Raw genomic sequence first — 17,475 nt, 5'->3', positions numbered from 1 at the left:
TAGGTAGTACTTGTAAAATAATTATTTACGTGCCTCATACACACAAAAACCTTACGAACACAGGTAAACGGATATAATTATCAAAATAAGGCTATTAATATGAATGGTCAATATTTTATTTCTTTCTTTCTTTCAATGACAACAATTTATTCTATAGCTGGTAACTGAAGAGTAGCATTCTTTGCGTTTTGTGTATCGATAAGTTTCTTGAACGGATGCACAGGATTGGTACTGAAAAAGTAACATTGAAAAAATAAGAGAAGCATTCAGAAATAGGTATGCATATAGCAGGTGTTCGATTTTTTGTTAGAATCGATTGCGAAATGTAAACAAAATTTATTTTACCTAATTCGAGCCGAGGACATCCTATACCTATTGGTCATTGTGTCTTTGAACATATCAGCCTTTCTTGTGAACGGCTTGTCCTTGTATTCAAATTCATTGGCTTCATTTTCCTGAAAAAATGGGCATCAGATACGAATAACTTCATATAGGTAGGTAGGTACTACATACCTATAGGTACATAATTATTAGCTGCGCACCGGCGCTTCGGTCCCGTGGGATTTTTGTTATTCTAGGTTATATTCTACCCCTGTATCAAATTTCATAAAAATCCGTCCATTAGATTTTGCACATACTTACATTCTCACAAACTTTCGCATTTATAATACCAATTAGTAGGATAGGCGATGAGACAGAAGGATAATACCTAATTAAAAATCCTAATTCAGTTTTATTGATTAATTTTAATTGAACCTTATTTAATTTAATTTTCTTCTGGTATCGTACCGGACACAGTGAACATTGAAGATCCTTTGTTCGACATGAAAAATGTTTGCAAGTCTAGAACTTACGTTGGGGCTAACTCAACCTGTGTGATTTGTCCATAATTCCACCTGTTTGTTTGATATCTTTGATTGTAATATCTTTATTGTACATACAAAGAACAATCAAACATACAAAGAACATACTTATTATTATTTAGAGACATTTTGAGATTAGAACTCACCATAAACCTCTGATTCTCCATGATCTGACTTCTTAACTCATTCCTGAACTCAACCTGCTTTCGTATGGCCTCATTTGCATTGTCCAGTTTCCTCTGTATCTCTAAGATCGCATTATTTCTCACTAGTACCATTCTTTCTCTCCTCTCTTGTCTTTCTCTCTGTATTTGGTTGTTCCTCTCCTCTATTAGTTTTCTATATTCTTGGTTTTCAATCTAGAAATAATGTTTTATCTACATTAGAATTACGCAAATTTTGTTTTCCATATCTAAAAAAATAAGGATCACTATGTTGTCTATATGCTCGTAATGTTTATTTGTCACTTAAAATCCTGTTTCTTAGAAACGCGTTCTAAGTGATAATTTATACCAAATATTCAGGTCTATGGTTTTTTTTAGCGGCGAAAATTCGAATTTGTAAGTGAAAGATAGGATCACAGATTTCACAAGAGACAAACTTTCCGTCGACTTAGAATGATGAAATTTTGCATGAAGGTTCAAAAATAGAGGTAGGGAAAAATCGGAACCTATTCACGAGCAGGAAGTTTTACGATTACATCAAGTAGACAAATAGACCAGATAGCGATTGGACTAGATAACTTTTTGATTTTCATCAAAAGTTAATTAGCAGGTGTGGGTTCCTGTATAACTTCATGGCTTTTACTTACCTGTTTTATCAGGCGCCTTTTGTCTTCCATATTCTTGTACCGCTGGTCATTTCTCTCTTCATCCACATTCTTCCAATCAGCTGCCACCTTATCTGCCTCCATCTCCAATTCATCCAACCGTTTCCTCTCACGGTTTACGTTTTCGGTGAACACTTTCTTTTCTGTTTGTAAGTTACGCTGAAAGTAATTATTTGGAATGAATGTCATGTAAACTCCAGGGCGTGATCTACAGGAAGCTGATCAGATCTATCGTTTTGTATGGTTCAGAATGTTGGGCCTAAAAGAGGATTACATCTACTTAGGTACATGGATTATAAATGCGAAAGTAAGTTTGTTGGTTTATTACCTCTTCACGCATTATCTACTGGAAAGATTGTTATGAAAATTGGTAAACAGACAGAAAATAACTGGAATAACACATAGAGTACTTTTTATTCCGAAATTCCCATCGGAGCGAATCCTCGGGGCGCAGCTTGTAAGAAATAAATATGTGAGAGGAAGTCTGAAGGTAGCACCAATTAAAAAAATGGAAAGTAATAGCTTAATTTTTAAGGCGGACAATTATTGATCGTCATTAATAGATTAATTCTAGGAGTGTCGCCTACGCTGGTGCGGCCAGCTCTTGCGTAAACCAATAAAAAAACAAACTACAAGAGAAAGGCAAACGTTATGAGTGCGCTCTTGATGATCAAGGATTATATTCGTGCTAATGTTCTGACAACTAAGAATGCCCAAGTTCATGCGAAGTGAAGGAAAAAAGGTAGGAAAGAAGACCCTAAGCTCTGAAGTTCTATGGTTGAGGATGGAATCTGGACATCAGATGTAAGAGAGAGACCAAATTACATTTGCAATAAGTCTTTTGGTTTTGCGTTGATGAGTTACAACATTTTCAAATACAATTTTACCATTTCCATAATCTTCCTTAGCTTCTCCCTATTTAACTCTTCTAAAGCTGTGTGAATAGTTTTGTTGTCTATCTCCCTCTCTTTCTGCTTCTCCTGTCTCAGTCTCGCCAGTTTGTCCTGGTGGCCTTCTATGAAGTTCTTCTTGTTCACCATCTGCTGTTCTTTCTTGCGTTTGATTGCTAAAAATATTTTTAAATTTCTAATCATCTTTCAAGTCATTTCCATGCAAGTGTATGCCACTGGATGATAGTTGGTGGTCGTAATAGTCATGCCTTTGGGTAACTTGAATACAATCTGACACTAGTGTTAGTAATAAAACAATTGATAAAAAAAATAAGATTACCATCAAAATGATCCTGTTCCATTTTCTTTTTCATCCTCTCCAATCTCCTGTTCTCTTTCTCTCTCTCCTCCCGTAACGCCTCCTGTCTCTGTCTGTTAGCGCTGGCTATCTGTTCATCATACGCGTTACGTCGTTCTATCATTTCACGACGTCTTCTCTCTTCTTCTCTTCTTTCAAGTCGCTCCTGTAATTTAAATGACCTATTTTACTATTTTCGTATACTTATTTATTTAAAGTTACACTCTGTCAATAAACAACACCAATTTGCTATTCTTGACAGATTGTACTGGACATATTCCGGAATCCAAACTCAGCCAAAATCAGGGTGCCCTTTGATTCGTTTAAAATTATTGTTTCTAATTTCACTTCGTCAAACCTTATTGGCCTAAACTTACAACGCACAAATTATTATCTAGTCTAATAGATTTCTGCACTTTTATAATTTAGCTTTATAATTGTTAGCTGCAATTTTAGAATCTCTATTGTGAGACGTTCTAAAATCGTTTGGAATTTATTTCTTTAGACTTACAGTAACCTAGTTTAATAATATTCGAGCCAATATTCTCATATCAAATGTATGTATGTAATAATAATTTCATAATGTACTACATCAGGTTAAAAACTCAAGTCGGACAGCAGGGGGTGCAGGGGTGCATATCAAAAATACTAAATTAAGTAATAAAATTTGTACGAAAAACATTTTAAGCAAAAAGTTTGTGTACCAACCTATATTAGTAATACAAAAAATTAGGGGAACCAATAGATACCCCCAAAATCATCTTATACCTTAACTTATCCCATAATCTATATACTAAGTATATATAAGACACTGAATGACTGACTGACAATCGAAGTACGGCCCAAATCGCTGGGTTTAGAAATTTTATATTTAGCTCGTTGGTCCTTATGTGGTCTAGGGTGCACTAAGAAAGGATTTTTCAAAATTCACCCTCTAAGGGGGTAAAAGAGGGTTCAACATTTGTATGGGGAAACCAGATTAGTTTGAGTCTAAATATTTCACTGAAGGAAACGCGGGTGAAGCCGCGGGCAGATAAACACTCTAAAACAGATACCTTCTTTCTCACTTCGTCCAACAAGACCCGGTGCCACATGACCTCCATATCCTGCTCCTCCTGGTCCATGTAGCTTCTCTCCATGATCTGCATCTTCTGGAACTCCCTCAGGCGACGTTCCTCCTCTCTCGTGCGGGGCATGCCTTTCGCTCTGTGATAATTGTGAGTTAATTTTCTATTTCTTATGCCAGCTCCACACTGTTGCCGAACTCAGTCTGACACATGCCGACGCGTATGCGTGAACATTGCGTACTTAGTATGAGTGATTTTATTTAAAAACAATAAAAAAGCAATGTATATCGAATCCACCAAAGTTTGGCGAATTGACAGTGTGGAGTCGGCATTAGATGCACTTTATCCCACCACATTTTTATCTGATTCTGAGAGGTGTGTAGTCCCACCCTAGAATAGGACCATTCCATATCCTCTCGTGGTTATCGTGGAAAGGAATGAGGAAGAAATGACTTACATCTTCTCTCTCTCTAACGCCTTTTGACAATATGCAATCTTTTTCTTCTCAATCTCTTCTTCAATCTTCTCCGTTCTCTCATTTCTTTCTTTACAATAGCCGCAATCTTCCAACGCCTGTTTCGTTGCAAGTTCCTGAATGAAATATTCCTCTTCTTCTTCCAACATCTGCTTCAGCTTGAGTCTTCGTTGTCAGAGATCAAGTTCTTCGACTTCGAATATATCGCGCATTTTTTCCTCCGCTCTGTTTATTATTAATCTGTGGATTTACTGGAAGTGAGACGTAGCGAACCAATCACATTGCGGGTGTGGTTGTCGTTGCGTCACAATGGCGCACGGTGATTGGTTGACTGCGTGTCACTGCGAATCGCCTCGATGGTGGATGAATGGAATTAGTAGGTACTCCGCGAAGTACTTATTAAATCCATGGGTGGATGTAAATAGCTAAGTTGCACTACGCATACCGAAAGATAGGTGCTAGTTTCGAATCCTACTCGTGCCACATGAGTTTGTATACCAATCTGGCTCATGAATATTATATTGCTTATTAGACCACTATTTGCTTCAGTATAGGAAACAACGTGAGGAAACTTGCACACCGTTGGTTGACGTTGACTGTGCATGCGTCTAAACCATGGAATTAGTAGGTACTGCGAAGTACTTACTAAATCCATGGACTAAACATATCACTAAATGGCAGTATCTAGGTAGTCATTCAGATTATGATATATGATTTGAATAAAATAGGACACCAGTGTATCAGATTATGTCAGAAAATAAAATCGGAGACACGTGACACCAGTGTTGGCAATACCCAATACACTCGAAAAAAACGTGTTGGATTAATACTATGCTATGCTGATAGTACTACCCGATTTCCATTTCATTAGATCTTGTCCCAGTAATGCATTCAGATGCAATGAATGCATCCACGGGGAATAAACTGCAGCCGTTTCAACTTTATCTAGCTATTTTAATTAAGCGTTAAATAACTTAGCATTACGCGAACGTAAAGTTATACTAGTAACTTAGTATTAAGTTTGTATGTGCTTTATTTAATACTAGCCGCCCGTTCGGGCTTCGCCCGGGTAAATACATAATACACATTTCTTAGGAATCACGCTATCTATTCGTGAAAATGCACTTGCAGTAGTTTTAGAGTTTATCGCGAACGTACAAACAGAAAGACGCGGCCGAGGACTTTATTTTATAATACGTAAGGATTAGGAAAGGATTTAAGGACGTAATAATATTATTTAGGAACATTTATATGCGCATTATGGGAGGTCTGGAGATCTTCGAATGATGGTAGGCAGCTGTAACATTCACATAACTGGTAAAGATAAAATTCGGAAGGGTAGGGTCCCAGTATTGTGAATTTTCCCGTGCGAATTTCGAGATTCTATCCGTGTACCAAATACCATAATAATCCGTCCAGTAGATTTTGCGTGAAAGAGTTACAAACGTGAACAACACACACACACATTCTCCCAAACTTTCGCCTTTATAATACTAGCTGCGTCCCGGATCATCGCTCCCGTGGGAAATTCGGCATAAAAGTATCTACGAGTATTACTATCATACCTATATAATATCATTGATTTAGTATCCCATTACACTAGTTTCGTACTAAAGTAAGTACTTTGGGCCTAACTTAAGTTGTATGCAAATAAAATGACTTAATATTGAAAAAAAGAAAGAGAGGGCAAGATGAAAATAATTATTACTTACTTTTCTATCAAATTGAATATCTCCCATGGGAGTTATGGAATAAAATCCTATGGGTTACCTAATGTGTTATCCCAGGTTATATTCTACCTGTGTAGGTACCAATTTTGATAACAATCCGTCCAGTAGATATTGTGAAAGAGTAACAAACATACACCCATACACTTCACAGGCTTTTTCACATTTATAAAATTAGTAGGATCGAGGGGTTTACTTTTGCAAATGAACAGCGTCGTAGTCAACCACGTCAGCGAGTTTGTTCATCTCGTCTACATTCACAACAGCCTTCGTTTCTTGTCTTTGACGTTCCTGAAACACATATAACTAAACTAACTACTTATTACATAAGAATATACTAAACGGGAAGTAATTATTTACTTCCTTGTAAGACACACTTCTGCAGTTTATCAGAGAAAGAAAAGAAAAAAAAAGTTGGCGTTTGTAATAAGCATAAATTGAAAATGTTGCCGCCGCGAAAATACATTTCACATTTTATATTTCCCCATCGCACAATTTTCAACAAGCTGCATTATTTAGACTGTGGTTTTCCTTTTATTCTCTTTCGTTTTATTAGTTTGTCTGAAGATAAAGACTACGTATGAAATTAAGGAGAACATTTCAGATATTTTAGTGAGAAATACCACTCATTTGTAGGGTTCCGCACACGTAGGGTAAAATGGAACCCTATTTCTAAGACTCCGCTATCCGTCTTGTCTGTCTGTCCATCTGTCACCGTTGTATCTCATAATACGCGATAGTTAGACATGTGAAAATTTTAAAGATTGTGTTTCTATTGAAGTATTAAATTGTTGCAAATAAGTATTAAAAAGCAAGATTAGTAGAATAAATACAAATATTTCAGTGGGCTCCTATGTAACAATATGTTTATTATTGCCGAAGTACAGTTTATTTAAAACCAGATATACCCCACAGCTATGCCCGAATTACTTTTATACAGCCTTACGGATTAGATAGATAGATAGAAATATTTATGTGCTAACTGTTACATACTACCTAACCCTATAATCCCAACTAATATTATAAATGCGAAAGTTTGTTTGTTACCTCTTCACGCATTATCTACTTAACCAATCATCTAGAAATGTTGTATACATGTACTTTGAAGTACGGAGAATGACATAGTTAGGGTACCTTTTATCTCTGAAAAATAACTGCTTGTGTGGGAAATATTTGTGATGACCCGAACGAGCGCAATTTAATATAATGATCCATTACTCATTACGAAAAGAGTGTCTATTACGAATTACTTAGGAACTATTGGTAAAAGTTGCAGTACATATTTAGTGTTTATCACAAATAACAGACAAAAACGGGAGCATGGAAAGTATAGATATTAATCTGGAATTAAAAAAAAATATTAAAAGAAAGTGTTTCGCTTTTCGAGAGTTTCAAACAACACAAAAAAAAAGTTAATACCTACTTGATAATTTTATTTCCTAGTATTAGTTCCTACTTTAGTATTAGTACCAGTATAATATTCCTAATATTATATTTAAATTGCTGTTTCGAAGTAAAAAATAAATGATCAAAATTCACACTTACTCTCCAAAACCTAGTTGGGTGTCCAAAGTACACCCCTTGTTTAGCTTTTAACTTGGTTAACCCCATATTTCAGATAGATATTTTCACTCCAACAAGCGGACCCTGGGCTCCGACGGTAAACGGCTGATGAAGAAACTGGTAAAACGTTCAAACGAGAGTGTCACTTCAATAACTACAATTTAGGAACTGAGTTATAGAACACTGCAATGCTATCGATCACACAGTTATCGATTTAACACCGTTGACAAGTTAATAAAAGTTCATGAATGTACCTAATGCTATTATAGTCCATTTCTGACTCAAGGGTAAACATGATCATTGCCCCCGATTGCGCTTTTAATATTTATAGTCAACTCTCTAGAAACTAGAAATAATTATTTGTCGAAATAAAAATCAACAGATTAACATTTTATAGGTACTTACATATAACAATGTGAGAGTTTTTGATGCAAAATCTATTGAAAGAATTTTGACAGTTAGATATTCAGTGGATTAAGCCCTTAATCGCCTCGTATAACATCCACGTCATAATATTCAATGCCAACTACTTAATTTTAATTAAAAACTTCATTCTGCAACGGTCATAAAGGACCCTTCACACATAATCAAGTGAGGTCACTCACCCTTATTACTAAAGTGCAATGACAGATTTATAGGGCCGTATTAGTAGGTAATTTACTTAATAGCGGGGGGGGAGGAGACGTAAACGTGTGGTTAAATGAATTACCTGGACAGTGGTTAGTTTGGGGAAGTTTGGACAATGGGGTGAGGCGGAAAATTCGTTACATGAAGCTTAAAGATCTGTGAATAAAATTTTATTTTATGAACATATCACAATTTGTTTTCTACAAAACAAAACAAGAAAAAGAAATGAAAACCCTGTTCAAAGCAAGAAAAAAGATAGATGGTAAATTATTATCTTTATAATTAGCTATTGCTTGCTACTTCGTACGTTATACCTACCACCTATTCAACCAATATTCAACCAATTTTTTTACCCGGGTCTGTTGGAGTTCATCACCAGGTGTTCCATGTCTTCGATTTTTATACGTCAACAGAAAATGCTCATCAGGCTGACCAATTTTTGTTAAGATGCTTTTGTTATATCTGTTAGGTATAGTGTAGCGGGTCTGTTGGAGTTCATCATCAGGTGTTCCATATCTTCGATTTTTATACGTCATCAGAAAATGCTCATCAGGGCGAACAATTTTTGTTAAGGTGACTTTTCTATATTTCCTACAGTTTAGAAGGTCTTTATAGGTTCTGCTAGAGCTGTCCAGTTTCCAAATTAAATTATACCCTATTCAATTAAATTAAAATTATTTATTGCTTTTTACAATGTACAGTAAGGTAATTCAGTAACTTAGTCACCTCAGTCATTATAATCTAGGGCAAAAATTCATCACTTACTTAGCTAAAACTGTCAGTTATCCCGCAACGTAGTGAGGTAACTATTGAAGTGGACATAACCTGTGTATTGCCCCCCTAATATTCCCGCCCACCACATTTCCGAGTACCTAATGTTTCTTTAGAGATGTTTGCCCGACTGTCCCCTTGTTTGGGGAGATGACTGATATCGCGGAGAACTACGATTCGGAAATATTCGACTTCAAAGCGAACACCTCCGTTATTCAAGTGTATACAGTTATAATTATTTAGCAAAGTGCTATCCATAGAACATTATAAATTAAAGTGTGTTTGTTTGTTCTTCTTTTACGATAAAAATGGTGTAATAAATTTATTGATGTGATAATTTTTTGTGGAAATAGTAGGAATGGATTTACTTACGCGGGCGGATTCGCTTGCAAATATAAAAACCTGAATATTATTAAATAACAATACTTTATAGTATTTTATATATTTAATGCTAAAATTTATACGAAATATTAATGTATTTAGATAGATAGATCAGATAAATTAATACGAAAAGATTTCTATGAAATTTCGTTTCACTTCAAGCTCAAATTAATTATAATATAACCTATGGGTTTAAGAACCCAAGCCAAGAAAGGAAGAAAAACGCGTAAAGAAAAATCAGCAAAAAAAAAACAAACCCTTTTCCAATACAAACCGCAATAAATTATAGAATTTTCATATCGAATTTATGGTGATGCTCCAGGGCCGGACCGGATTCCGCGAAGGCAGGGACGGACTCGTATTAGAACTGCAGATATTGAAATATCCACAAGTCTCAGGGGGAATCCGTCTAGGAGTAGTAGGATGTAGGAGTTTTCGCACCTACTCATCCAAATTAAAAATTCTTTATTCAATATTTATATATGTATAACTAGCTTTTGCTCGCGGCTTCACCAGCGTGAATTTCATAGTAAAATCTCGGTCATTCTTTAATAAAAATGATGAAGAGTATGTTTAACAATTTTGAGCAGTTTATCTTGAAAATTATATTAAGTCCAATACAGTATTTCACCCCCCCCCCTGTTAATTTTCAGAAAAATCTGAAACACGTATTGATTAATTTCATTTTAACAACTAAAACCCAAATTTTCAGATCACTAACTTCAACGATGTAGAACTTTCATTTTCACCCCCTTCGGGGTGGAATTTCCAAAAATCCTACATACATGCCAAATTTCAGCTTCCTACACCCAGTAGATTCGGCCGTACGTTGTCTGACAGTCAGTCAATCAGTTAGTCAGTCAGTCACTCACTCAGTAACGCAAGAGTTTTATATATATATATATATATATATATATATAGATAATCGGATTCATTAATAAGTCAGTAAACTACACCTTACACTGTACGTGGCCAAACGCGCACTGGGCCGGTTATTTTATTTTATCTAAGTCATTTTCTCAGAAAAAAAAAACCTTCACGGGCTTGAAATTACATAGAATATTATATTATTCACAGATGTGAAACATTCCAAAAAGTAAAAAGCTATGAATAGGGTATTTAGTTATGATCAGTTGAGTCAATCCATCTGTATCACGTTGGGCGCCATAAAGATCTAATTGAAGCCCAACGTGAAAAGAAAATATTAATATCACGGGGAAGTGGTGAAAACTACAAGTAGTATATTTGTAAGTGTGTCTCATATCAGTTTTTTTTTTTATATTCTCAGAGATGAAATAGGTGCGGACCCGTCTCTGACGCAGGAACTATTTCGACAATAGAAGCGAAGTGGCTCAGTCTGTCCCTGAAGACTAAGTTATTTCACTCAACAGTAGTGGATTATTACGACATTACGTTTTGATGAGCCTAGAAACTATTTTACCTGTATAGAAACTATTCAGATAAACTTGTATAAGTATACAAACTACAAAGCTTGTATACAAGTTTACGGGCCGGCGGCGGCACGTCGTTATAATGGTTATGGTGGTCAAGTGGAACAAGTAATAACCACTCGATTACCACCACCGATTCAATTGATTCCATAGCTGTCCATTATTGCTTTACATTACTTAGTTTATGCCTGTTTCCATTAACAGTGGACCAAGATACATATGTATGTATGTATTCATATCCATATATCTATTCGCCAACCAAGTGTTAGAATGATCTTAAAGTAATTACAATTAGTGCTTATAACTTAGTCACCTTTCAAAGGTATTGCGGCGCCTACTGTATTATGATATTAAAATAGACATTAACATTTATAACTATATGATGTATATTATATTGTACTTAGTATTCACCACACCTATAACACAGTACTTATACTATACTCATTGTCTTCGTTCACTGTATAGAGGCCTGATCCATCCACCTCGGCTATTTACACCTTACCACATAACCACCCATATTGCATACATAATAAGGTTGAAAATCATGTCGATTTTCCATCGCAGGGGTGCGCTAGGGCGAATATAAGGCGGTGTGTACACGAGGACGTTTTTAATTAAGATTTTTTCGCGTAGGGAAAGCGATTTATGGAGTCGGCGTTATGATGTTAAGATTTATATTAAATTTCTATTTGTGTGCTTGATTCACATGTGAGGTGTATATTTAAGGGTCTTTATCAGATTAGTAATGGTTGCACTTGATCGCGTTATTTGAGAAAATATTCGTCAGGGATTTTAAGGTCCTAAATGAGATATGAACTCAATCGCTTTGTACATATCGTTGGTGTCTCGCTCGTGCCATAGGATTAGGAGATGTTTTGTAGGACGATTTGTAGGATTTCTAAGTATGGAATATGTTCTCGATCCGAGGCGATCCTATTGTTGTTCAATTATCTTTATTATCTCCAGGTTTGAAGGGTTAAATAGCTTGAAGATGGTATGGAATTTAAAGACTTTAACTATATCATTTTCTTGGTAAGCCTTATTAAATTTTAGCTCCCACGAGGCGACCCCCTTACATTTGATGAATAATGAAAAATCAAATTACTTATTTATAAATCATATCCCCTTTTCCGGCATTGACACAAATCTCAGTGAGTATTACAATTGATAAATTTGCATAACATTTTAAATAATTACATTTGGCAAACGACATCACCGAACCGCCACTTTGTACGGTTTCAAGGATTTGGCAGGTTAAAAAGGTTTCTTCGCTTCTAATTTGGTTGATTTTCATACCCTCATCAGTGATGAACAATGGGGAATGACCTTAAGGTTCACAGTGCGCAGGCGTACGGCGCCCCAGCCAGAACTGTCATGGCCGCTCAGTCCGCGTATTGACGCCGCCGTGTCGCGCGTATTAAATATCATCCCTTCGTTAAAATACGACTTTAACATATCTAAATATCAATTGTGTGTGTGCTTGTGACGGTTTGTGTTGTTCCGTGACTGTTCAGTGCAGTTGGATTCAGAAAGGAGTGGACTGAATCGGATTTTTCTGGTTCGAACTGGTTCGCTCCAGCCGTAAGTAGTTTCTTTTTGGTAGCGATTATCGTTTGCGATAACGCCTTTATTCGTGTTGATTTCATGCGTTCGTGTGCACAGTTATTTGAATTAATGCCTGTTTTGTTCTTTTTATCGATTTGGTAAAAGTTTTCGTATTCGCCCGATCAGTATTTTTCCCTCGGGCCGCATTATTAATAATTCTAGTGGAGCGCATTATTTTTTTCCCGCCCACACATTGTTTTAAATGGCATCTGTTCGTGGGTTAATTGCTCAATATTAATTATTTTTTATCGTCTAGTAATTAATTTATTACAATATTGCGATTATGAGGGTGTGAGGGTTGAGAGTGAAAAGTATAGGCAAGTTTTTATTTAAAATCATTGATGAAACACATAAATTGCATTTTTTATTACACTGAATTTTTTATTATCAAACGGTATCCAACACCATTTCTAAAGTAATAGCGAAACACGTAGGATTTTCATATCGAGACGGTCATCCTACAAATTATTCAAAAATTACTTCGTATTCGTCAGAGTAAGCTTATTATCATCTGAGGTATATAATAAATAAATACATACTTTATACAGAGAGACACAATACGACTATAGGGTACGACTGGATGCGAAAAGCCCAAAACCGACCAAAGCTGTCCAGCAGTGGACTGCTACAGGCTGATGATGATGATGACGATGACAGAGAGACACAATACGGTGTAGACAGAGCCAACAGTCGTGTATCAAGTTGAGATTTATAATTAAAGACGCGAAACTTTGGTCAAAATTACTAAAAGATATAAAATTTCGTAAAGGAACCGAAAGCTATGGGGTACTTTTTACCCGTTGTCCTAGAATGAAATCGTTGTCAAGGCTTGAAATTGAAATAAATGAAAAAATCTGAAAACATTAATATATTATGAAAGATAATTTTGCCGAACTGGTTTTACTAAGACGACAACTCGCACGCGGGTTTTTCTTCACTTCCGTGCTAGCATAGCACATGAGATGACTAATTATATATGTCCATGTAAAATTCACTTAATTCGAATCTTCAAAACGCGTATTCCTTCTAGCAGTTTTAATTCCATACCAACGAATTCCAATAGTGGAAGTCTATAAATTGTAACAGGAACACGTAATGCACCGCGATTTAGGGTTAGGGGAAACGTTCCCTGAATCAGACATTTCACCTGCTTATACCAACTATAGTATAGGTACAACTGTGTTCCCCCTGGCGAAGCGCCCAACACTGAATTATGTACAAAGATAATGAAATCTGTGTTCATTTATAACCTTTATGCCCTTATATTACGTGTTTTGAAAGTATATCTCGAGACTCGTCGAAGTTTAATTTTTTAATTTAGTTTATTTATGCTCTGCCAATCAAATATTTGTCTAAGTGCATAAATTAACTTGCCTAATTAATATATTTATGTAAATAACAGCTTAGCTTGCTATAAAACTCTGCAGGAAAGTAGGTACACTAGTTTTTCTTGAGAGTTAAACCGGTTAGATTTTATACATTTCCAAGGGCAAGTACCTGATTCAAAAACTGCGAAGGAAACTCTGAGGGTTGAAAAATGCGATTTTCTGAAATGTGGTCCCAAGTCGCCCCATAATCAAACTAAAGGTTACCCTCTAGTAAATAAAAGGTAAATCAAATTTAATCCTAAGATCTATGCAGTAAGGTATAAAATCGAATAACTTTTGCAGTTGATTCATTTTTAGGACAGTCTTGTCTTTTTTCGTCATCGATTTTGGAAGTCTAATCTATCTTGAACGTGGACTTTTGAGAATTCTTAACTTGATCAATTTTTAAGAAGAAGCCTTATTCGTAAAGCTTTGTCCCGGGGCTTTATTCCCAAAGGAAGTTTGCAAAAAAAGTATGTGAATTTGCTATATATGTTATTCCAGGTTGTATTATATCTGTGTACCAAATTTTAACGAAATCCGTCTAGTAGACTTAGTGTGATGGAGCAACAAACATCGTCACTCACGTCAAATATTTCGCATTTATAATATTAGTGGAAAAACCTCAGAAAATATCTAGAATGATCTAACTAATAAAAATCTTACAATTGATTGATATATATCTGCATCTTGGATTTAATCCAAGATAATTTATAAAAAAACATTACTGAACATAACTTACATTTTTAATGAAAATAACCTTATTATAACAACTATTTATTCATGAAAAGAACTATCCAATTACAAGCAAAATTTGTTACGCATGAAATATCTTTAGACTTCTTCAAATTTAGAATTTATTTATTTATTTTTTAGAATTCTTTTGTTATGGATATTTATATTTAGCTGTAAAAAAAGAAATAAAAAATAAATAAATCCACTATACATATATCTCTAAAATACTTCACCGATTCCACAAGTTGAATCATCAATCAGGCAAAACATAAAGGATTTTCGTTCTCCCGGAATTTTATACATTTCCATTCATTCCTTATTAACACCGTTCTGTGTACGTACGCGATAGATCAACGCCCCAATTCCTGATGTAGTCCCCTAGGGAAATCTTCCAATCACCAGCAAAATGACGGACGTACGTTGGATTTACTTATTTATGTCTGTAATCCAAGCAAAGATTCGAAGTATAGATGCGTTTACGATCAGTATTTGCTCAAATAGTCGGCCGCAAGTTTCACGTAACCCAACTATTACGTGAAAGTTGCGACCCGACTTTTTGGATCTATGCTCCGAATCTTTGGCTATGTGGAGTCTACTGTTCTTGAAGCGGTGGGTCCAGTGGTTAAGACGCCTGTGAATCGAAAGGTCCATCGAAACGTTCGAATCCTACTCGTGCCACATGAGACTCATGTAGGAAACATCGAGAGGAAAACACGTAGGTATTTATTTTGCTAATCTTTCTAAGCCCGATCCTTTGGGGCTTGCCCATGTCCCAATGAACATGAAGAAGGCTTGTGAGACGTTTGTTCTAAAATGGTGTGGGACACGATCACACACATGGCCGCATCACTATCAATCACACTATGGAAATCTATTTGTGAATATATAGAAAGTGTATATCTGTTGAGGAATAATATAAAATAACAATCTTTTTATTGACCATCCATTTCATAATAATTGTACAGTGCAAACACTAAGTACATTTTACTTGTATCAGCATTACATGCGCCGCGGCGTAATCTAACTAGTATACAAATATCATTCATCGCGTGCACTCATATCAATTATCAATCTTATCAATAAACATCGTAAAATCATTCAGTTGGTATTAATCACATCAACTTATCATTCAAGATCGTATGGTTTAGAAAGAGACCGTACAATAATTATAATATAGTAATACCGTGATTTTTATGCGGGTCTCACGCTCAACCATCGACGATCAACTAGGAGCAGACCTGTATCTCGCTCCATTGGCAGAAGTCGTTGCGAATGTTTCGATAGAGTGAGTTGAAGAATTTAATAGAAACACACAGATGCCGGTTGCGAATAGACAATTTATTTTTTCTTTTTTATTTTGATACATTATTCTAACAGAATTAAAGGAAATGGATAAGAAAAAAAATCCCAAACAAATTTAACCGAGTTATATTTATATAATTTTAGGTGTATAAACAACACATTAAAACTATGATTGCTTACTTACTAAATGACAACAAAGAAAAAATAATGGAAAAGAATGCCCTCAGCTGCCTTGTGGTAACAAAATATAATATACGTTCTATAATGTCAGAGATATATATCTATATGTTATAAGTATTTCTCCTACTATGTATGGAGTAGAATAAGCTTGTGTATGGCTATTGGGAGAAACTATGTCTGCCTGACCAATGTCATAAATAAACACGGATAAAACAGACAGCCGGTGACTCGCCAGCTTTGTCAATGTCCCCGTAAGACTCCCTATTTTCCCGCGTCGATCTATGACGTCACTAAACCACTCATTACTGAGGCTGAATTCAGGGCTTACTCCGAACAATCCAAACTAAGCTGTGTACAGCCAATTGCATATTATGCTACCATGGTTTGATCTCTACGCGATGGTGATAGCGGCGATTTTACGATGTATTTTGGTAGAATGACGTTGTTGTATAGATCCATTGTACGTCTACTGAAATTTATTCATAGCTTGTTCAGCTGATATTGTGAACATTGTATTGTGGCCATTCATTTGTTTTGTTATGTTATTGTTTGCAAAAATTCAATAATTTTGTTTTCATTCAGCGAACCAGATGTTTTGAAAATTGGCTAAACATAGCCTTCGAATATACATTACTTATATTTCGTACACATAAATAGATATATTAGGATAAATAAATATATTAGGATTAATTTATCCTCACAAATCACACAGATTGAGCTAGCCCCAAAGTAAGTTCGAGCCTTGTGTTATGAGATACGAACGACTCAACGATACTATATTTTATAACAAATACATAAACAATAGATAAACATACAAGACCCGGGCCAATCTGAAAAAGATCATTTTCCATCATGACCCGACCGGGGATCGAACCCGGGACCTCTCGTTTCAGAGGCAAGCACTTTCCCACTGCGCCACCGAAGTCGTCAACATAGGTGATGTGACTAATAGACTCACAAAGACAGTATTAAAATAGTTGTCTATCTGTATGTTTGTTTACGCATGACGTAAAAATTACTGGATGGAATTTGATGCGGTTTTCACAGTTGCACAGCGGATGGTCTTGAAACTTACACTAGATTTTACGTTCTCTTCTGGTGCGTGTAGATTGGTTATAAATAATAAATTTTGAGTGGACACAACGAAATAAATGCGAGCGTAGCCGTGGGCAAAATCGAGTTTTATGCGGTTATAAAATTTAAAATGACATATTGCGTTTTCCTTAGGCTAAAGATAACCTTAAAATTGACTCTGCAATGCAATCTAAGCTATCTCCGAGCAGA

The 17,475-nt window shown here is 35.6% G+C and overlaps 2 protein-coding genes across 4 annotated transcripts in view; one reads left to right on the top strand and one right to left on the bottom strand.

Moving 5' to 3' along the window:
* Window positions 1-105: 105 nt before the first annotated feature.
* Window positions 106-7,922, bottom strand: LOC128680760 (capping protein inhibiting regulator of actin dynamics-like). Of its 2 annotated transcripts, XM_053764141.1 has the most exons (10): window positions 7,755-7,922; window positions 6,406-6,500; window positions 4,465-4,722; window positions 3,996-4,146; window positions 2,923-3,106; window positions 2,580-2,758; window positions 1,675-1,851; window positions 1,010-1,222; window positions 346-455; window positions 106-231 (listed from the first exon to the last, which is right to left on the bottom strand). In XM_053764141.1, exons 3-10 carry the CDS (start codon window positions 4,629-4,631, stop codon window positions 147-149), a joined length of 1,266 nt encoding a protein of 421 aa, XP_053620116.1. In that variant the 5' UTR covers window positions 4,632-4,722; window positions 6,406-6,500; window positions 7,755-7,922; the 3' UTR covers window positions 106-146. The 2 variants fall into 2 exon arrangements, with proteins under 2 accessions (XP_053620116.1, XP_053620117.1); XM_053764142.1 differs by lacking the exon at window positions 106-231 and having other exon boundaries at window positions 342-455.
* Window positions 7,923-12,385: 4,463 nt separating this feature from the next.
* The window catches only part of LOC128680971 (agrin-like), a 108,298-nt gene continuing 103,208 nt past the window's right edge, over window positions 12,386-17,475 (top strand). For both annotated transcript variants that reach the window (XM_053764502.1, XM_053764501.1), the window contains exon 1: window positions 12,386-12,583. The gene's annotated coding sequence lies outside the window, so the exon portion shown is untranslated. The remainder of the gene's footprint in view (window positions 12,584-17,475) is intronic.

The sequence above is a fragment of the Plodia interpunctella genome, chromosome 25 (genome assembly GCF_027563975.2).
Source record: "Plodia interpunctella isolate USDA-ARS_2022_Savannah chromosome 25, ilPloInte3.2, whole genome shotgun sequence".
In the NCBI taxonomy this organism is placed as follows: Eukaryota; Metazoa; Arthropoda; class Insecta; order Lepidoptera; family Pyralidae; genus Plodia; species Plodia interpunctella.
Note: the sequence above shows the minus strand (reverse complement) of the source record. Positions and strands in the feature narration are given on the sequence as shown.